Source organism: Taudactylus pleione, unplaced genomic scaffold (assembly GCF_031769625.1).
Source record: "Taudactylus pleione unplaced genomic scaffold, aTauple2 ptg000519l, whole genome shotgun sequence".
Lineage (NCBI taxonomy): Eukaryota > Metazoa > Chordata > Amphibia > Anura > Myobatrachidae > Taudactylus > Taudactylus pleione.
The window spans coordinates 2,251,713-2,275,009 of NW_028284921.1; the positions used below are offsets into that span (position 1 = coordinate 2,251,713).

Consider the following 23,297-nt stretch of genomic DNA (forward strand, 5'->3'; position numbering starts at 1 on the left):
TACAGGACAATATATTGGGAAAGGTACATTACATAATAAACAATACAAATATAAACAATAACAGTAAAAAAATTGTAGAAATAAAAAAATAGATAAATATAGCAAATACACTGGGATCATTTCTGAGCTGGTTCTGTTTTGAATAATTCTTTCTAAGATTGACATTTCAAATAAACTAACAATATTTTACAACAATCGTGACCTTATATTCAACAGATCCAGATTATTTCAGATACATGGATCATATAAAATTAATAATTTAAGAAAATGCATTTAATCTAGCAAGAAGGGATGATAATTTATCAGTCTGCTCAGCATGTAGATTCAGACACATCATCGGAGGAGTCAGATGATGCGCCTGGTTCTTCTCCAGGTTCCATCTCAGGAGAGAAGGGCCATCCTTCTACAGTGGATGTCCGTCCCTTCTTTGGTGAGAGCAGTCAAATCAATCCTAAATATAAAGGATGATGAACCAGCTCCTAGACCTAAGGCTCCAATGTTTAAACACCAGAAGGTGATAAAAGCTGACTTTCCGAAGTCTGAGCAGCTCACTGATTTATGGAGGAAGCATGGAGTACCCCGGATAAATGGTTCCATGTTACTAAAAGATTAGCATCTTTATATTCTTTCCCACCTACTGAATGTACTAAGTGGGAATCCCCTCCGACTGTGGATGCCCATGTCACACATTTAGTTAGGAGTGCTACGTTGTCTATACTGCCAGCATTTTCCCTCAAAGATCCTAGAGATAGAAAAATTTAAACATGTCTTAAATCAGTGTTTTCATTGTCTGGAGCTGTTACTCTGCCAGCTATGGCTGCGGCCTGGGTATACAAGGCTGTTGAAGAATGGACAGGGGCATTGGAAAATGCTCTACCATATGCTACCAGAGAACAGCTGACTTATATCTCCCACATACGGGAAGCAACTTCCTATTTTGGAGAAGCTGCAGTAGATGCTGGGCTCCTGGCTTCTAAAGCATCGGTTTTTGCTCGTAGAGCACTTTGTTTAAGGTCCTGGAAAGCAGATGCGGGATCAAGAAGGTTCTGAAATCCTTACATTTTATGAAAATATACTTTTTGGAGCAGAATTGGATAAGATAGTGGCTACTCTGGCAGCCTCAAAATCTGCAGGTCTGCCATCAACAGCTACATCAAAGTCTAGGCAGTTGTTTTTTTTCGGTCCTTTCGCCCTCAGGGAAGAGCAAAAGGTAAGCCTTTTTCCAGACTGTCTAATTCTTGCTGGACCATCAAGCAGCAAACTAAGAGATCCTGGCCGGTCAGACAAAGCTTCCAAGCCGGACGACAAACCCTCTGCCTGATGGGGAAGGCCTCCTCCTGGGGGATCCCAGGGTGGGAGGCCAACTTCTTCATGTAGCGGACTACTGGCATCAAACAGACTCCTGGGTTCGAGAAGTGGTCTCTCGGGGGGTATGCCCTCACCTTCCGGAGGCATCCTCCCCAGAAGTTTTTTTTGTACAAATCCCCCATCAGATTCTATCAAGGTTTTGGCCCTCCATGAGGCTATTTACTCCCTGCTGCGGGCAGGGGTGATGATCCCGGTTCCTGTGGTTCAACAAGGTAGGGGTTATTATTACAATCTGTTTTTGGTTCAGAAATCAGATGGGTCTCATTGCCCTATTCTAAATCTGAAAACCCTCAATAAGTTTATCCGTGTACCCAAGTACCGTATGGAGACCCTTCGGTCAATTATTGGAACCTGGGGATTTTATGGCTTCCCTGGACATTCAGGAGGCATATCTGTATGTGCCTTTTACACCATCCCACCAAAAATTTCTACGGTTTACTTTCATTCAACAACATTACCAATTTCAGGCAATGCCCTTTGGTCTACCAACAGCCCCTAGGGTCTTCACCAAAATAATGGTGGTTATGACAGCCTACCTCAGGCGTCAGGGAGTCAGAATACTGCCATACCAGGAAGACCTTCTGATATTGTCACAGTCTCCAGCTGTTTTACAACACCATCTCCAGCTGACCATTGCCTGCCTACAGACACACGGCTAGATCATCAATTGGAAGAAATCCTCTCTTTCTCCAATACAGCGGATGGTACATCAGTGGGCACTTCTGGATTCTCAGGCATAAAGGTTGTTTCTGCCAGGGAACAAGATTTCGGCCCTATTATTGTGAGTGCGCAAATTATTCCGCAAGTGAAGGGTATCCATTCTATCAGCGGTTGACCACTGGATGCAGGTCCAGTGGTCAATCGTATCCACCTTCAACATGTTGGTATATGCTCCGTTCCACTCCAGGATTTTGCAACAATGGATTCTTTCCTGGTGGAACGGGGGCAGTATCATCTAATACAGTCCCAGAGGATACCTCTCACTCCGGCGGTTCGTCTCTATCGTGGTGGCTACAAAAGTCTCATCTGGACAAGGGTCGCCCATTTTTTATTCAAAATTGGGTGTTCCTCACCTCGGACGCGGGTGGGTGGAGGTGAGAGGTCATCATACCTTTTCAGGGAAGATGGACAAATCAGGAAAGTCACCTGCCCATAAACATCCTGGAGCTTCGTGCAGTATATAAAGCGCTCATCCTGGCAAAGGACCTCCTCCAAGGCATGCCGGTCCAGATCCAGTCTGACAACGCGACCACAGTAGCCTATCTCAATCATCAAGGAGGCACGCGAAGTCAGGCAGCCATGAGGGAAGTGGCAAACATTCTGATCTCGGCCTAACGCCGTCTTCCGGCTAATTCTGCAATATTCATCCCGGGAGTCCTCAATTGGGAAGCGAACCTCCTAATTCATCAGGACATACACACCGGAGAGTGGGCTCTCCACTCAGGAGTCTTTTGACTCCTGGTGAACAAATGGGGCCTACCAGACATAGACCTCATGGCCTCACGTCACAACTACAAGGTCCCCAGGTATGGGTCCAGAACCAGAGATCCCTCAGCAGCCTTCATGGACGCGCTGGCAGTGAGGTCGGACTTCAGGCTGGCATACCTCTTTCCTCCGATATTCCTCCTCCCGAGGGTCCTCAGGAAATTCAAGCAAGAAGGCGGCACAGTAATACTAGTAGCTCCTGCTTGGCCCAGGCGCAATTGGTTCACCGACATACGGAATATATCCGTAGACACTCCGTTGCCCTCTTCATCTATGGCCAGTTTTGTTAGTACAGGGTCCCTGCCTGCATCCGGATTTACCTCATCTGTCTTTGACGGCATGGCTCTTGAGACTTCCATCTTCCACTTCCAAAGGGTTCTCCAGCTCTGTGATTCATACGATGCTTAGGGCACGAAAGCCTTCCTCTGCTCGCATCTATTACAGAGTTTGGCACTCTTTTGGTCAATGGTGTTCCCACAGAAAGTATGACCCTAAAGTTTTTAGGGTTTCCCGGGTACTTTCTTTTCTCCAGGCTAGGTTAGACCTCGGTATCCGCCTGGCCACCCTGAGAGTACAGGTTTCTGCGCTGTCAGTTTGGTTGGAGAGAAGGATTGCTTGTCTGCCGGATGTTAGAATCTTTTTACAGGGTGTTCTCCAAGTTCAGCCAACCTTTATCCCACCAGTTGCACCGTGGAATCAGTAGATTTGAAGTGGTTAACAGCAAAGACCCTTTCTCCTCGCTATCTCCTCTGCACGCATAGTCTCTGATTTGGCAGCGCTCTCTTGTCGCTCCCCCTTTTTGATTTTTCACCAGGATAGAGCTGTCCTCCACAGGATAAATGTGTTGGCTTATCTGGACGATTTGTTGCTAAGGGCTCCCTCAATAGTTCTATTGCAACAACATCCTCAGATCACCTTAGATATGCTCCAGAGATTCGGCTAGATCATCAACTTTCCCAAATCAAATGCCTTCTCATACACCCCGTGTCACAGAGTGTTTCTTCTGCAGGCAAAGATTCAGCATCTGCAATCCCGAATAAGGACCATTTTACAGATATCTCATATCTCGGTGCTAAGAGCTAGGATAGCTTTATTCGAAGCTGTTCCTTTTGCCAGATTTCACGCCCGACCTCTACAGAACCAATTTCTTCATTGATGGGTAAAACCAGACCCTCTATTAAACAAGCAGATGTTCAGATTATCACTACAGACCCGCCAGTCTCTCTTGTGGTGTATACAGGATGCTAATAAGAACAGGGGTTGTCAATTGTCCGTAAAAGACTGGGCCATTGTCACCACAGATGCCAGCCTAACAGGCTGAGGGCCGGTGGTTCTAGACAGACACAGGGTCTTTGGTCTGTCCAGGAAGCCTTTCTTCCCATCAGTATACTGGTATTAAGGGCAATTCAATATGCATTGACTCAGGTTCAATGCTATCTAAAGAATTTACCAGTACGAATCCAATCCGACAATGCCACAGCAGTTGCTTACATAAACAAGCAGGGTATCACATGCAGCTGGCTAGCAATGAGGGAAGTTTCTTACATCCTTCATTGACCAGAAAATTGGGTTCCAGCTATTTCAGCAGTTTGCATTCCAGGGGTGGACAACTGGAAGGTGGACTTTTTAAGTTGTCACAGTGTGCACCCAGGGGAATGGGAATTACACCAGGAGGTGTTTGCAGAAAAAGTTGCCAGATGGGGATCTCCAGACATAGATCCTAATGGCTTCTCGTCTGAACAAGAAACTTCCAAGGTACGGCTCCCGGTCCCGGGATCCTTAGGCATCTGTGGAGGGCGCACCCTGATTTGCTTCGCTTGGCTTTGAAGGCATGGTTCTTAATCCAATATTTTGACGGCAAAATGGTTTTCTTCACTCTGTGGTGAAAACCATAATACAGGTTCGCAAACAACTTCCCAGATTTATCATCGGATAGCGAAGATATATACAGTACTTGTCAAAAGTCTGAGCACACCCCCTGAAATCGAAAAGAAGCTGGTTTATCGTACATTCTGCTACTTGTGCTGCTTTTTTACATTCCAAATTGTCAACAAGTTTCCTGAAAGCTGCAGTTAGTCAAAAATGGACAAAAAGAACTGAGTTAAGTGTGGAAACACGTGCTCAAATCATTATTTTGAGGGAATAAGGTTATTATTTGCGGCAAAGCCACAAACGGTTGAGAGGTATCCGTTGGGGCCATGCATCGGGCTATTGAACGAAAGTCAAAAACCGGTCAAAATGTTACAAGAAAACGAACTGGTCGTCCAAATACAACAACGATTCGTGAGGACAACTTCATTGTGACTACTAGCAAGTGTAACAGATGTTTGACTGCTCCGGAAATTGGAAGAGAATTGCGGAAAAGTCGTTCCCAGCCTGTGTCCGATAGGATGGTGGCCAGGCGCTTGCAGGAATATGGCCTTAGTGGTAGGGTTGTGGTAAGAAAACCACTTCTACGAGCTACAAACGTAGCAAAAAGGCACGCATGGGCTAAGAAGCATTGGACTGAAGAATAGTGGAAGAGGGTGCTCTGGACTGACAAATCTCCTACACTGTGTAGCGCCAACAGTTAAGCATGGAGGAGGCAATGTGATGGTTTGGGGATGTTTCGCGGGCAACCAAGTTGGTGACTTAGACAGAATCGATGGAATAATGAATCAAAAGGTGTACCACAACATATTAGTGCGTCATGCGATTCCCTCCGGAAGGCGACTTGTGGGTCAGAACTTCGTTTTCCAACAAGATAACGATCCAAAACATACGTCCAAGTTGTGTACTAATTATTTGCAAAAGAAAGAAGACACTCAAGTCGTAACAAAAATGGAATGGCCACCTCAATCACCAGATGTTTCACCCATCGAGCTTTTGAGTGGAAGAACTAGACAGGGAACTCCGAAAACAGATGCCTACCAACACTGAGGGCCTCTGGGAGGCTCTTCAAAGCTGCTGGAGTCGAATGGATCGCCAAAAGCTGGAAAAATTAGTAAATAGGATGCCAAGGATATGCAAAGCGCTTATCAAACCTAAGGGTCGTCACTTCAATGAAAGCAGACTACCTAAATAAACTTGCCTAAAAGTCAAAACAAGTGTTTTTTTTTTTTTGTTTCCTTATTGTTCAAACAGTTGTTTATTTTGTAAACAAAGCCAATAAAACAGGTTTTATTTAGTTACTGTGCAGTTAAATTGAAACTCCCTTAAAATATACTGGTGTGCTCAGACTTTTGACAAGTACTGTGTTTCTAGGTGTGAACAGCATAAGCTCAAACCTGAAAGGTTTAATGTGTCCCGCCTCTTGTCTTTTCTACAAGAGGGTTTGGTTAACGGTCTGAGATTGTCCTCTTTTAAGGGACAAATTTCGGGCTCATCATTCCTGTTTGAAAGGAAATTGGCCACCATTCCTGAAGTTCAGACATTCTTGCAGGGGGTTCTTCACATACAGCCGCCTTATGTCCCACCGGTTCCTCCTTGGGATTTGAATAAAGTTTTGGAGGCACTTCAAAAGGCACCACTTGAGCCTTTGGAATCTGTAGAATTGTGATATCTCACTCTGAAGGTTGTTTTCCTTCTGGCCATTGCTTCGGCCAGAAGGGTATCTGAATTAGTGGCTCTTTCTTGTAAAGCTCCGCTTCTCTTGAGGATAGGGTAGTGTTACGCACTAAACCTTCCTTTCTGAGGAAGGTGGTTTTGGCTTTCTACATGAACCAGGACATTGTTCTCCCGGCTTTTTCGTCAGAGTTCAGTGACTAGTAGTGCTTCTTCCTTAGTACTGTTGGATGTGGTACGTGCGTTACGCATTTACTTGGACTGTACTGCGTCTTTGAGGCATACGGATTCCCTGTTGGTGTTGATTTGATGCACCAAAAAGAGGCTGGCCTGCCTCATAAGGGTCCATTGCTAGATAGGTCACTGGTGCCACTCGGCAGGCATATTTGTCCTCGAATGTGACTGTTCCGGCCTTAATTCGGGCTCACTCCACTCGTGCGTTCAGGGGCTCTTGGGCTGTACAGCATGGTATACAAGGAAGATGAAGACCACACTGGCACTCCTAGTTATGCTGCCTGATAAATTCCCAGTTGTACCCCAATACAACAACAATCTCAGAATAAAAAAGGAATTTCTCAGGGCGCTACAGAAACAGAATTTTTACTATATAGGTAAACATAATAAAAATCTTAGTTGAAAGTCTAATAAGACCTTTTTCAGGTTTTATGAAAGTCCTTTCAATAATATATAAGTCCTCTTCTACCAGATGGAGTACTCCATATGGAATGTCCATAGATAAAACCACTGTTCAATTAGGAGTCTTTCCAAGGTTGCATGAAGTGTGTTCTCTTCTTGAATCACATGCACAAAAAAGGTAATAGAAGCAATCTAAAATTAAAAAACAATTAGAAAAAACAAAGTGGACTGTAAGGATTTGAACCATACCGTGATGGCTCCACCAGAGGAAGCTAGGAAATGGCTATTCGTAAGTGGGAGGCTCCGAAAACATCCCTCCTCCCTTCCAGACTCTGTTCCAGGGGGTTAAACCAGGTCACTTCACTATTTGAAATATCCCAAAGTCCTTATAGATGTACACAGGTGAGTACAATAAACAAATAAATCAAACTAATTCGGGCGCTATATAATACAATTCCTTGTTATTTGATTAATAATGGTTCTTACGAGTACAATAAACCGCCAACATGTTCAAGTCACCAGGACTCTTCCTCAGGGCTGCATAAAATGTACGACATGGTGCCTCGGTTGAGCAGCTCTGTAAAGCAGTTAACTGGTCATCCATACACACTTTCACTTAATGTTACCGCTTCCATACATTAAAATTATGTGCAGCATGCGTATGGCTGTGTGTGAGTGCAGGTGTATCTGCATGTGAAACGCTATGTTATAGTGTCAGCGGCTGTGACACTGTAACTTGGCATTTTGCATGCAGATACACCCGCAGTTGCACACAGAACATAGGTATGCCGCACATCATTTTAATCATAGCTTGTGCATAACTTGTGCTATCTATTCGCAAGATGCATTTGAATGTAGAAAGTCTCACAAAAAAGACTCGCCGCTACCGAGTCACGCCACGGCATGGCGCGATTAGAAGGGCTGTTTAACTCGCAAGAAGGCTAGATGTATGAGGACACATCTGACATCTGTACATGTGAGGCGGTGTCTGATTTTATAAGCTTTTACTGTATGTGGGTGGTAAAATGTATCGCCTGGTAATAAATACCCTCCAGGTCTTGCGTGAGCACTTGATGCATCCTTTTTTATTATTAAGGAAATTGGTATTAGTTCTGCCTATAATAGTGATGTCAGTTTTTACCAAAATGTCCCTTAAATTACAGTTGCGAGTATAGCACAGTATCAGCCTAGATTTTTGTGAGCCAGGAGTGCTGCATCGTCCGGTGAAGTGTGTGCGTATGTGTGTGTATGTATGTATGTATGTATGTGTATACATATTACACATACACACACTGCATTTGGTAATCACACAGATTGTTACAGAAGGCGCTAACAGAAATCTATTTAGTACAAGAATAAAGGTCCGCACTTTGGGCCTGATTCAGAGCCGGACGCTATTTGCGGACGGTCGTTCCAAAAAAGGGGCCGGCTATTTAAATTGAGCGCTCGCTCTTTGCGGTTTGTTGACGCCTCTATGTCTGAGCGAGCGAGCGAACGAAAAATGCACTCGCTATTTTGTAAAGACGCCCCTTTGCCCTTCGCAACACACGTCATCTCCGGTATTTATTAGATTAATCGGGTACATCGAAAGGCATCTGAACTGCTCGCAGTGCTTGTGGTAGGTTTTTCTTACCACTATCACTGCGAGCAGTTCAGGCTAAAAGACAACCAAGTGACGTGGTCGATGACGCTCCTTTACTAATTATGCACTCCCATTAAACGCCCTTTTGACCGTTTGGCATGCCTGCGTTCGGATCTCCACTCCCCGTTTTCAAGCACCTTGCCCTATTACCACCCACAAACGGTACATTCTGTCAATCAAATTAGCAGCCCCTCGCTGTTTTGAGAGCGCACGATTTCCGACCGCAATGACTGGTTTGCGCATGCGCATTACGACCCATACGCATGCGCAGTTGTGCGAACATTGCTCAGAGCGAACGTTCGGCCGCTTACGAGCGACTCTGAATCAGGCCCTTTGTACTCACATGATACACCCGGTTTCGTCATTTTGGCCTTCCCCATGCTCAAGCATTATGTATCAGAATACAGCACCAACTACACCACTGAGAGTAAGGGACAGATCTTGCCTTCTCTGTTCAATGCTACCACAATAGTGTCCACTCATACAATTTATAATCTACTTCCTTTGTGCTTAAAATATGTAATGTCGATTTTATCTGCATGGAAAGAAATGCCAGATTATCATGCTTACCTCTTGCAATGCTCCAACATCTTATAAACCGTTCTGGAAGGCTTACATAATTAATTTGCTGGTCTGCCATTTAACTAAATAATAGATCATGTTTTGACATAATGATAATTAAAGAGTAATTTGGATTATTACTGTAATGCTTTATACTTTTATGAAATATGGATTTTAGTTATAGATGTGTGTGGTTTGTAAGTATTAATGTTTGCAGAAAGTGCCGAAATACCCACCATCATTTATTCCTTAGCTTTTATTTCAAAGCATAAAGAAATAACCTTCAGTAATTTATTGCATGTTAGGAAAGTTTGATTCAAGTACTTTTTTTTTTTTTTTTCTATTTTCAATTGTGAGCTAAGGAGGGCAATTCAATTAGCCGTGAATAGTTTTCAAGGGTGAAAAAGGGAGAGAGATTGTGGCTTTAATGCCCCAGGCTATTCAATTACACTCCCTTTTTCACCCGACACCTTTAAGGTTAACGGGCGTTAACACACATCTGTGAGAAGTTCATGGGTTCTTGCATTAACATTGTTGCAGCATTTGTTAACCACCTGGTCATCGGAATTGTTTTTCGTTGCTTGTGCAGTTGTAAATAAAAATCCCCGGTAAATGCTGCACTTTGGGGCTAATTGAATAGCTCCAGGGATCATTTAGCCCACTGCAAATTACCGCGGCTAATTTCAGTACCCCATAAGTCTGTTAGTTAAAATGTTATTCCTTTAATGCTTTCTTTTCCTGTAACTCTGGAACAACTCCCAATATACAGATGTGTCCACATCTTACTTCCTTGCGCGTTAAGCTGTGGCGTGACTCTAGCAGCGAGCGTCTTTTTTTTTTTCGTGCAACTTTTTCCCTTCAAATACATCATATTCACACAGCGACACTGTAACGTAGTATTTTGCATGCAGATACACCCGCAGTCACACACAGAACATAGCCATGCCACATGGTTTAATCAGCAGAAGCTGCTTGTGCATCCTATTCTGTGCGAAAGACGCATTCGAAGGAAAAAGACGCCACGGCATGGCACGTATAGAAGGGCTGTTTTAACGCGTAAGGAGGCTAGATGTTTGAGGCCACATCTGTACATCTGCAATTGTATCGTTAGAGAAGACCGGCAGCATCTGTTGTATTTAACTTGATAATTCAGTGCTCCTTTTAGCACACATGAATGGTTCACACTACACTAATTACATTTCTTGTGTCTTTGTAAGCTCAGGGGTAAATGTACCCCAGTGCTTTCCGTCTTGTCATATGGTAGGATTAGTATTTTGTAGTCGCAACGGACTCTGTATAAAATAGCACATTAAGATGCATATTTTAAGAAAAAGTCCCATGGTGTGGCTAAACGCGCAAATCCACTAGACTATTAAAATGAGCGATTGAACGATTGCGACATCATTAATCGTTAAAAAAAATGTTGCAGTAAAATGTCGAAAACTAACAGCGATGCGCGCTCCCGCTGGCCGTTTTCGACATCTATCATCGCCTGAATATGCAGGCCCGTCTGCCGATATCGACAGGTTGTGCATGTTCAGGGATGAGGGAGGGTGCATGCACTGAATGACATATCGTTCAGTGTGGGCACATTATTCACTGCACAGGGCGATGAACAATTGCACGATTACAATGTTGTAATCGCACAGTCGTCCCACTCTTGTGTAGTGGATACGCACCTTTAGTTGCAAAGTCTGTGGCGTGCCAAATGGGGCTATTTGGTGTGATTTGAGGATTGGTGTATGTGGACACATCTGTATATACCTGACTTGCACACTGTAAATGGAGGTGGCTTTCTAAACATATTGCATTTTTTTCATGTATTAAATACACCCATAAGCCATAACATTAAAACTACCTGCCTAATATTGTGTAGGTCTTACTTGTGCCACCAAAACAGATTTGACCCATCGAGGCATGGACTTCACAAGACTGCTGAAGGTGTCCTGTGGTATCTGGCACCAAGACGTTAGCAGGAGATCCTTTAAGTCCTGTAAGTTGTGAGGTGGGGCCTCCATGGCTCAGACTTGTTCTTCCAGCACATCCCACAGATGCTCGATTGGATTGAGATCTGGGGAATTTGGAGGCCAAGTCAACACTTTGAACTATTTGTCATGTTCCTCACACCATTCCTGAACAATGTTTGCAGGGTGCATTATCCTGCTGAAAGAGGCCACAGCCATCAGGGAATACCGTTGCCATAAAGGATTAGTAGGTGGTACGTGTCAAAGTAACATCCACATATATGCCAGGACCCAAGGGTCAGAGCATTGCCCAAAGCATCGCATTGCCTCTGCCGGCTTGCCTTCTTCCCATAGTGCAGCCATCTCCTCTCCAGGTAAACGACTCACACGCATCCGGCCGTTCACATGATGTAAAAGAAAATGTTATTCATCAGACGATCAGGTGAACATTGTAGGTGCTTCTTGCTGTGGACAGGGGTCAGCATGGGCAGGTAGTCCCATACGCAGCAAGCTGTGATGTACCGTGTGTTGTCACACCTTTCTATCATAGCCAGCATTAACATTTTCAGCAATTTGTGCTACAGCTCTTCTGTGGGATCGGACCACACGGGCTAGCTTCCCCACACGCAACAATGAGCCTTGGGTGCCCAGGACACTGTCACCGGTTCACCGGTTGTCCTTCGTTCGACCACTTTTAGTAGGTACAAGAATGGACTGTTTACTTGTTGCTTAAAATATCTCACCCCTTGTCAGGTGCCATTGTAACAAGATAATCAATCTTATTCACTTTATCTGTTTATTGTTTTGGCTGATGGGTGTATATATATCCCCTGGAAAAGCTTGAGGTATATATTTTGGTACTGAAGGACATGTAGAGATACCAGTCATTTACTAACTCCCAAAATGTACATACATTAAATGCTTCTACTTGTCTGTCAAGCACATTATAAAGTGCATACCCACTTCATGCTCTTCTCTCCAGGGGTGCTAAGAAAATGGTGGGCTTCTGTATTTAGCGAGATGTGGCTTTGGGGTGCGGGACCCCATGCCATTGTGAACTATGTATATCTTGAGGGGGGCGTGACCTCAAATTCTTCCAGACAGGCACAGTACCAGCCCCCACCATATCTTGGTGCCTCTGTTCATCTGTGTAAAATAAGTATGTAGATTGGTGGATGCGCAGGTAATGTACATTGTAGAAACAGAAAAATATCACATCATGGTCCATCCTAATAACACCTCAGGACCACTTTATTATTATTATTATTATTATAACTTTTATAGCTTTTCTCCTAAAATGCTTCTAAATGTATATGTTTATCATAAGAGTGATTGGGCAGTGTTGCTGTCTTTAGTACATGTGTAGTACATGTGTGAGTGTTGTGTGGTTTAAGGATATATTTTACATTGGTCAGAATGCAATTATACATGTGCCACACTGTACGAAAATTGCACAGGTGCGGCTTGTCCCGCTGTATAGGCTGGAAGGTGCAGCAGCGTGTCCTGTTGTATAGGCTGGTAGGTGCGGCTTGTCCCGCTGTATAGGCTGGAAGGTGCAGCGGCGTGTCCCGTTGTATAGGCTGGAAGGTGCAGCAGCGTGTCCCGTTGTATAGGCTGGAAGGTGCAGCAGCGTGTCCCGTTGTATAGGCTGACAGGTGCAGCGACGTGTCCCGTTGTATAGGCTGGAAGGTGCAGCAGCGTGTCCCGTTGTATAGGCTGGAAGGTGCAGCAGCGTGTCCCGTTGTATAGGCTGACAGGTGCAGCGACGTGTCCCGTTGTATAGGCTGGAAGGTGCAGCAGCGTGTCCCGTTGTATAGGCTGGAAGGTGCAGCAGCGTGTCCCGTTGTATAGGCTGGAAGGTGCATGCTGTCTCTAGGCTCCGTATAGGAGGAAAACAAGATCTTGGGGAACTGAAAAGTGGAAGATAATTAGTCATTTGGTGGTGGAGGACAAGGAACACCTATGTAACTGTGCTCTTTTCCTTCCCATATATTAATAAAATAATTGTGACAAAATGAAAGCTCATGTTGTCTCTTCTGTATGAAATTAGATGTGCTTGTGTAACTCATCCACATTTGGCAAGGAATTCCCTCAATCCTTCCGTCATACCTTTGGTCCCGCAATCATTGCATCTCTGTGTGAATCTAGACGCACCTGCTGAAATGTAGGCGTCTAGGCACAGAGTTACTGGCTTTTTTTTTTGCTTTGCTCCCAACTCAGAACCTGCGCCATAGGGCGTAATCACTTGAGGTAAACCGTGCTCATTTTTTTTTCTTTCTACTACTGGAGCAAATGCATTTTTAATAAACGGTGATACTTGGGAATGAGACTGCTCTGGATGTGTGATTCTATGGTTATATTCTAAATTAATAGGTTTGTTTCTTTATAAAGGACAGCTTGGGGCCCCTAATGACTGGTGCACAGAAGCTGCAGCTACAAAGTGTGGTCAGGAGAGTACTTGCTGGCAGCATTTGCTGAACCCTCTGTTTCCACATAACATCCGTGTACAAGCAGCACAGAGCAGGACAAGAAAGAGCTTCCAGTATTCATTATGACCATTAAACATCACTTATGCTGTAAACAGATTGAGGCTGCAGAGCGTATATACAGTTCTGCACGCAGGGGGCTCCCCAGCTCTGACATATCTTTTATAAAATATTAACTCGTCTCCTATAAACGATATCTATCGTAGAGACTATGTTTCTGTTGCTGAAGTAATGTGACCAGGATGCAAATGTTTTCCTATGTATCATTAATTACATCTCCTCTTTGTTACAGCAATGCAATCCTGAGGTTCGGCACGTTGACTTGGAAATTTTATAGAAGCGGAAAACATTTCTATTCATACAATTTATAGAGGAAGAGAGAAGGAGACCGTACAAGAAGCTTCATTTTATTTTCTGTGTGCATGCTCCATGACTAAATTGTAAATGAGTGCATATTGCACTGCCATGCAAATGCTTTGCATAATAAGTCATGTTTACAAGAGCATCATAGAGGCCAGTGCTGTACAATTATTTGCAATCCCTTTTGGTGCAGGATAAAACAAAGCTAGTGTTATTTATTTGTAGATCTGCCTCACTGGAGTCAGCCGCGTTGTTTTATTTCATTCCCTCTTCATGCACAAAATGTTCTTTTATTTTTAGTTTTTTGTATATTTTTATTTTGGTTGAAAGCTTGAGATAAGAAATCAACCGTTTGCACTCCCACAAATGATGCCATTCCTTGAATGTACTTTAGGCTCATTGTATAAGACTGTAATATTGATGGATTCATTATTTTTGAGGACAAGGTCAGTGCAACAAGTTAGCTGTCATAATCATAGGACTCCTGCATTAGGCTGGTATTTAATACAAAGGAATGTGTAGATATACACTACGTAATGTCGGTCACATCATGTTTCCCAGTCACTGAAGACCATCATATAACAATGTCTATGCCCCATGCTTGCTCTCTCTTTTCTAAATCTGATTATCCAGATGTTTGGAAATGGTGGTAACATTACAGAATAATGCATGGCTGCTATGGTAGTGAAGTTACCCCTTAGTACAGCACAACAAATCTCTTTGGATCCCAGTGATGTCTGTAGTTTCTATGAGTTCTCATGTACAACAATCCATTGTCAATGTTCTTTTCAGCTGCTCCCTAATGCCTGAAAAGTGCATAGAATCTAGATTTCTTATGGACTTATTCCCACCATGGTGTGAGAAAACGCCAGTGCTGCATTTGAGAATGAGGAACAGCCTATTCCCTCATGCTTTTTTTTACCAATTACCAGTGCAATAGATTGTATTGGTAAAAGCACAATGCATGGGAAACATGTATCACTGTAATGCTTCTAATTTGCTGCATTTGAATGCATTTCACCCATTTTCCCATTGCTTATGTGTGAAGGAGTCCTGACAGGTGAAAACAGTAAGTGTGTAATGCCAACCCTCTCCTGATGACCGAATCAGAAGGGCAGCAGCACACACCTTAATTTCAAGTGCCCACATTAATGAAGCTACTTTTGATGTCAACTTTCAAAAATCTCATTCACTATCTGAATGTTTATAAAGCATTTTTTCCTCTTTACACAGAACATCTTCATGCTGCAGCTCGTCTGTCTCTAACAGGGTCTAACTTGGGCATTTGAGCGCTGCTATCGCATCTCTAACTTCATCCTATGTTTTTTAGCGCACATGATCTCACATCATTTGCTTTTCCTGCAGATTTATCATGGACTATAACATGTTTTTTTCTGTGTATATATAATTACATGTAGGAAATACTTTTAATTTATTGATAAAAGAACATTTAATGCTCTGACTGCCGAATCTAATTTGTACAGGATAGAAAGTGTTTTTTGTTTTTTTTTACGTAAATTGTATTGGAAACTTTTTTTTAGAAAAAAAATTGTATATAATCCATTGTATATAGAGAGTGCAAGAATAGTATGACAGTAGTATGACTGTGACATGACTTGCATGTGTCCCATACAGTATGTCTGTCTTTTATCTTACATTAAAGATAGATGTGTAATGATCACCTTTATTTCTCCAGTGCTAAAATGACTCCGCTTTCTCTACACGTTAGAATGTCTGTCTAAAGCATCTCTTTTTCTCTTACAAGGATTGTCGCTGACATTTCAGGGGCACCAGGAAACATGGGGCCTGATTCAGTAAGGATCGCTACTGCAATTGCAGCTCCGTAATCGCACGTAGGTCTGCGGCAAAATATACTAATGATTGTAATCGCAATGCCGTCGCACTAGCAGCATATAGAGTCGCCCACTACCGCTATCTCACATCCGTAATACTTTGCAAACCTTCATAAACATCGGTAACATTGAGTACCTTTGGTCACTAACGCAGAATTACAGCAGCCCTGACCTTACTTAGAAATTGCTAAGTTTGTTGCACGCAGTAAGTACTCAAGCTGCACATGCAGTCGCAATGGCTAATTTATGCACGCCCATGCAACAGCGTTCAAACGGTCAGGAATGCCTGTGTTTCTCCGACCTCACCCCCAAACTTCCACTTCCTGTAAATCTATGCGATAGATCTGCGTGGTCACTGCGATCGCTTTGGAGCCTTTGCGCACTGCAATGCATGCACAGTACGCAACAATCGGCCATCTGCGCGCGGAATCGCAATAGCGATCCTTGCTGAATCAGGCCCATGGATTTTATGTTTACAGACCCCCCACACCTAATACATTGCATTCATAACAGCTGTCCTGCAGCTACATTTTTTAACATAGTCCTTTCAAGTGACCACACAGTGTACATTTGGATACCAAACATTAGTAATTGGCGAGGACCTGACAACTGAGAAGGAAGATGGGTAATAACTGAAGACTTTAAAACATATTTCTGGGAAAAATATATATATTTTTTTAAATGGGTTCAGTAAAAAGATTTGAAAGCATGATGAAGGTCTAATTTAATCTGATTCTTGTACTATTAATATTGATTATTGCAATTTCAGTAGCTGATTTCAAAGCCACTTACAATTGCATATTAAATATCACATTACATCCTCTCATTTCTTGGCAAACTTGCAACGCAGGAGAAGAATGTGTGTACTTTTTGCCACTGCTGCTTTGAAAGAAATGGCTGATTGAGCCACATAGATCGGTATAGTTTCCTGTGATAATATGTCGGCTCGTTATCACGAGATTAGGGTTGTTCAGAGATAACGATACAGCAGCATTTTAGAATAGTGAAAAGCACATTTATTCCAATGGCATTCACGTTGTATGGAGCATTGGTGAACTTGCCGATATGGATGAATGTTGTAGCTTACATTATTGTAGAAATTACTGTAGTGCATATGACATACTTCTCATCAGCTGAAGTGTCCAGTTTTTTTTTTGTTAGGAGTACTTGACTTTACTGTATGTATTTACATGGTCCGTACCAGAGTTTAAGAAAAAAAATAAACAATTTTAAGAAAAATAAAACTTATTAAAAATGTCTCCTGGCTTCTTAACTGCTTCTCAATTTCCACCATAACAGTGTGATAATAAATCTGTGTCCCTAAATGTTGTGTGTGAAAATGCTAATTTTACAAGATGGTATATGGCCAAATGGGCTGAAGTCTACTGCTATTCAATTTACCATTTATTCAATTGAGCTTCTTTTATGATCTTCTTTTATGACTCAGCTGTAAGTGTGCAGGCAGAACTTCGCAAACAATGGTGCAGCCCAGTACTTATTTATGTTTAATTAGCTCCACCAAATTTTATGCAGCACTCTAAAGAAAATCTAAACTTTTTTTTTTATTATTTATTTATTTTTTTTTAAATATTAGTTTGGCCATTTGACTGATGCCTTCATGATGAATGGAAATTTGGATTTTAAGAATTTGCTTTATTGGTCAGGAAGTCAGACAATTTTTACGTTTGCAAAATAATTTGTTCTTCACAACGCCAACCTAGACGGACTATATATGATCGACCAGCTGATCCAGCTCTCATCGCACCGCCCACAGGGACCAGTACCTTATTTAAATCTTAAGCTCCAACCCAGCTCTATCCTAATTTACTGGTTTTAAACCCAGGATTTTCCTTTCACTGGCTACAAACCTTAGTTTTAGGGAGCTTGTTATTGTATTCACTGATCATCAAGAACGCTAAAAAAAATACATAAAAAAGGCCTATTCCTGTTCAGGCCATATATGCACAGTTTTGCACGTCTTAATATTAACACAACCACAGACTAAAGATAGGTACACACTATGTAATTACTGGGCCAATTTAACAATAATTGGGTGATCTGCCTGTTTTATTATGTAGTGTGTAGGCATGAGTGTTTTAGTGATAACACAGTAACAAAACAAAAAACCCGGCCACAAACACTCTCCTTTGATTATCAAACCGGTCAGACTTGCCAGAAGATATTGGCCAACAGGTCCCCATATAATATAGTGTGTGGACATAGACAATAATCAGACCATATTTCTTATGAATTTTCCTTATTACCTCATATGATCAGAGTGGCTTTACAAGAAACATTCCTTTGGTGGTCGACTGCCTGGCAAACTCTAACTAGCTTTAGTGGGTAAACTCTATGCAGCTTAAAAAAAGGGGGCACATCAAAGCCTTTGACCAAAGATCTCCTTGGTACCAGAACATTTTCAGTTGACCCAAGAAAAATTCTCTACTATCACATAAGTTACTGAGAAATAATAAATATATGAAATATCAGTGACAAAGTCCTTAGAGATGTGACTACAGGAAGAAATGGAGTAATATGGATGACTGGCGGGTGGGTGGAGATCACAGCAAGAGTGGAAGAAGGATCTATAACCTACAACAGTGCTACAAAGTCCTCTTGAAAGGAATGATCACAGGGCCTGATTCAGACCCAGTCGCAAGCACTGAGCGCTCACAAGCGGGTCGATGGTGGCCCAGATGGCATGCGCGAGACCCGGATAGCGACGGGCAATCCGTCGCTCCGGGTCTTGCACCAAAGGGGGCGTGCTGTCGATGTTGAGTGACAGCACGTGGGTGGCAACCCAGAGCAATGCGAGCGGCCAGGAGGCCGCTCCATAAAAAGAAAAAAAAGACGTCCTGATTCAGAGCCTGACGCTCTGACAGAGTGCTCGCTTCTCATGGGAATGACTCCGTTTGGGCAGCCACCCCCTGGCCCGCCCACCAAAGGGGGCGTGCTTTCACTCAACATCGACAGCACGAGACCTGGAGCGACGGATTGCCCGTTGCTACCCTGGTCTCGCGCATGCTGCTCTGGGCCACCATCGACCCAGTTGCGAGCGCTCAGCACTTGCGACCGGGTCTGAATCAGGCCCAGAGAGCAGTATGATGCCCATTGTGTCAGCTACCAGTGGAGATAGTGATGGGATGAGTAATTCCTTGGAAAACATGTTCCAAAATTCCAATGTTAATTTGCTAACATTTCTCAATCTCAAATGCAAAATTTATTTTCAACATTAGATCACTTTTTTTTTTTAGAAAACAATCCACATGGGAGATTATAGATGATCTTATTTTGCTTGGACAGAACTACAGATACAGAACTACTATGTTATTGTACTTTCATTTAGAAGACCCTGACCTCCAAGAAGAAAGGGAGAAAATATACGGAAGTCTTAACACAGGAGCTGAGGAAACATCCTTTGGGAGAAACTGAAAAGCCTACACTGCTACATATTACCATACTCTGCAAATGTAGTTTTCTAAAGTGCTATACTGGATGGAGGATCAGTTAATAATTCCAAATACACACAATTAATAGTTTTCAAGCCCCCAGAAAGCATTTATCACTGTTAGGTGAGGTTAGTTTAGTACAGAGGATGTCTTTCAGGGACCATTCAGACACTGGGCCTGATTCAGAGCCGGACGCAATTAGCGCTCGCTCGTTCAGATAAAAGGGGTGGCTATTCAAATGAACCGTTCGCTCTTTGCGGTCTGTTGACACCTCTAGGTCTGAACGAGCGAACAAAACTTGCGGTCGTTATTTGGAAAACTACGCCCCCTGGCCGCTCGCATCCTACATCATGTCCGCTATTTATTAGATTAATCGACCAGCGTATGAACTGCTCGCTATTCTTGTGGTTGGTTTTTCCTACCACAATCTTGCGAGCAGTTCTGGCTATAAAATAACCCAGTGACGTGGTCAATGACGCTGCTGTATTAATTATACACACCCATAAAACGCCCGTTTTGACCTTTAAGCACGCCTGCGTTCTGATCTCCACTCCCCGTTTTCAAGCACCTTCCCCTGTTGCCACCCACATACGCCTCCTCCTGTCACTCATATTAGCAGGCATTCGCTATTTAGCGAACAAACGATTTTCGGCTGCACTGACTGGTTCGCGCATGCGTATTACGATCCGTACGCATGCGCAGTTGGGCAAACATCGCTCGGAACGAACGAGCAGCCGCTTACGAGCGGCTCTGAATCAGGCCCACTGTGTGTAGAAAGGTTACATGTGGCTGCTCGGACATGGGATTGTAAATCTGCAGGACTAATTTAATGTGATATTGATGTGTAGCCAAGTCAGTAGAATGAATGAGAGTGTCATCTAAATGACAACTGGTACAGATCATCTCTGAGAAATTGGAATCATCAAAATGTAATGGATATCCATGGTATTGTCTAAGCTGACTGACATTACATGATATTCATAGTGTCCATCATAAGCAGTCTACCAATCCTCTCCCTCTTAATATCTATTATACTTGTAAATTGTATTTCTAAAAGTAGTGGCTTCTCAGATGCGATCAGAGTTCTAAAATCAGAGGCAATGTGTATTTATTTCTGATAGCAAAGGTCATACTGGAATGAATGCATAACAATGGTATATCCATGAGCTTTTTCCCACTTGAGTCTCTGTCCAAAATTTGTAAACTAGCAAGTCTTTGGAGTACTAAATACAGAACTTTCATTTAAATTGATAAGGATACACTCTTAGGCTGTGCGTTCAGTACACTGACCGATAACCATTCAGATCAGCTGATGAAAGGACTGTTCTGAACTATTATCCTTTACAGGCTGAAAAATTATCAGGATCATTTGTTTTACAAACCAGCCCGATCCTCCTGACCGTCGCTTAGCTGACTCCGGGCAGTGCATGGAGATCGCCTCCATCCATCTTGCAGTGTAAAGTATGTAGGCGTTTCAAATATCCATCTGTCTCTCGTCCCCTCGTCTGTTTCTGGTCTGAGACTTATTAAACTTTTGTAGAATCGTGCCACCTGTGCGAGGCCAAGTCTTCTAGAAATCAACTCTTGAGTAAATGAACTTTACACATCCCTACGTAATCTCTTAATGGATCTAGTGATAGATCTCCCCCAGTGGTGATCTATGATTTGGATTCTAGATGATCGATTCTGCATTTTTTTATTTTTTTTTATCATGTGCCACATATTGAAATTCTTTCTGTTCTGAATTTCACAATCTATTATCCACATATCATTGTATATATCAAGAGAATATACAAATAGAATTCTGGGCTCATGCTCAGATCATTGTAATTTGCTTCTAAATCGCAAGAGTGAAATGTGTCCTGGAAAAATTAGCATTTTGACAACTATCCAGAGCTGGAGGAATATACAGGATGTATCCAGTGCTGCATGGTAGCATATGTGTCTGCATTATTCCTTGAGTGTACAGTAGTAAAAGTGTCTGGTTTATGCCAGGAGTAAAATCTAAATGCTAAAAATACAGTACCCAATCCATACACAATATAGTACTTCACTAGACAGTGCTCTGCACATGTGCATAAGCTCATTCTGGCTACAAGTAAAATGGCCAGAGGAGGACATGCTGCACATGCCCAGCTACAGCCACTCCTTCCATGGGCGTTTGCAGAGCTCATGAGTCACACCTCATGGCTCCACCTCGGCCTCCATCAGTCACCCAGCGCCCACCAAGTCCAAGGACGGTCCAGGAGCTAGAGAAAACAAGCAGACGCGAATGCCTGCCTGGTCCTGATTTAAGAGTGAGTCTAAGTAAGTTAGCTCTCAGCTGGGAGAGGGGTGCTGGGTGACTGAGGGGTGTTGACTGTGCTGGTAAAGGGCTGAATAATTAATGAGGTCAGGGGTGCTGACTGTCCTGGGAAAGAGATGCATACTTAATGAGGCCAGGGGTGCTGACTATGCTGGGAAAGGGGTACACAATGAGGTCAGGAGTGCTGTGCTATATGAGGGGTGCTGACTGCTGGGAAAGGGGTACACAATGAGGTCAGGAGTACTGTGCTGGATGAGGGGTGCTGTGCTGGGAAAGAGGTACACAATGAGGTCAGGAGTGCTGTGCTATATGAGGGGTGCTGACTGCTGGGAAAGGGGTACACAATGATGTCAGGAGTGCTGTGCTGGATGAGGGGTGCTATGCTGGGAAAGGGGTACACAATGAGGTCAGGAGTGCTGTGCTATAAGAGGGGTGCTGACTGTGCTAGGAAAGGGGTAAACAATGAGGTCAGGAGTGCTCTGCAATATAAGAGGGGTGCTGACTGTCCTGGGAAAGAGATGCATACTTAATGAGGCCAGGGGTGCTGACTATGCTGGGAAAGAGGTACACAATGAGGTCAGGAGTGCTGTGCTATATGAGGGGTGCTGACTGTGCTGGGAAAGGGGTACACAATGAGGCCAGGAGTGCTGTGCTATATGAGGGGTGCTGACTGTGCTGGGAAAGGGGTACACAATGAGGTCAGGAGTGCTGTGCTGGATGAGGGGTGCTGTGCTGGGAAAGAGGTGAGGCCAGGGGTGCTGACTGTGCTGAGAAAGAGATGCATACTTAATAAGGCCAGATGTGCTGGATGAGGGGTACTGACTGTGCTGGGAAAGGGGGTACATAATGAGGCTAGGAGTGCAGTGCTGGATGAGGGTGCTGACTCTTCTGGAAAAGGGGTGCTGGAAAAGGCCAGATGTGCCTGGTGCTGGACGAAGGGTGCTGTGAGGTGGGCAGGGAAGGAGGCAGTATGTGGTGCTTTCAGGAGGGTCAGTATGTGCTACGAGGTGGGCAGTAACTGGATCAGTGTGTGATATATATATATATATATATATATCTATGCAGCTATATATCTGGGGAGAGATTTAATATATATGTTAAAATGGGAGCAAATGAATCGCAATTTTGCGTCCTCTGCCAGACACCTAAAGGAAGAAAGAAAAGTGAGGAACATCTAAGAGGTAAGTGAACATTGAGTATCATGTTTGAAGAGTTGGGGGAGAGTGTTTGTAGAGTGTAGTGTGGTGGGATTATCTGCTAGGGGGCACTAGACAAAATCTTGCCTAGGGCACCAAATTGGTTAGGGCTGGCTCTGACTATAAATGGAATTGACTTGATCTGTAATTTTTTTTTTTTTCGTATAAGCAAAAGAGTTCACGGCTCTCCTCCAATCAGCAAAGTTCTGGAGCAAAGGAAAAGAGACACGATTGTCAGGAGACGAGAGTTAGAAGTTTCCTACCAAAACACACTGAGAACACTTGATTGCTTTTAAAGAAAATACAATGTTCTCCTCTCTTTTTCCTATAATTGTCAAGAACACAAAATAGGAGGAGACACAAAAAATAAAATAAAGGAACAAAACGACCCCCCAACAACAGTTTATAACAGAAATAACCCAAAAGAGAAGGCACAGAAATATTCAGTG

The 23,297-nt window shown here is 43.2% G+C and overlaps 1 protein-coding gene across 1 annotated transcript in view; it reads left to right on the top strand.

Annotated features, from left to right (window-relative positions):
* SLC30A9 (solute carrier family 30 member 9) overlaps window positions 1-17,157 on the top strand; it is a 99,153-nt gene extending 81,996 nt beyond the window's left edge. Inside the window, exon 18 of the mRNA XM_088450574.1 lies at window positions 13,978-17,157. Coding sequence (XP_088306700.1) covers window positions 13,978-14,022 — 45 coding nt within the window. The 3' untranslated portion in view covers window positions 14,023-17,157. The remainder of the gene's footprint in view (window positions 1-13,977) is intronic.
* The last annotated feature ends 6,140 nt before the right edge of the window (window positions 17,158-23,297 follow it).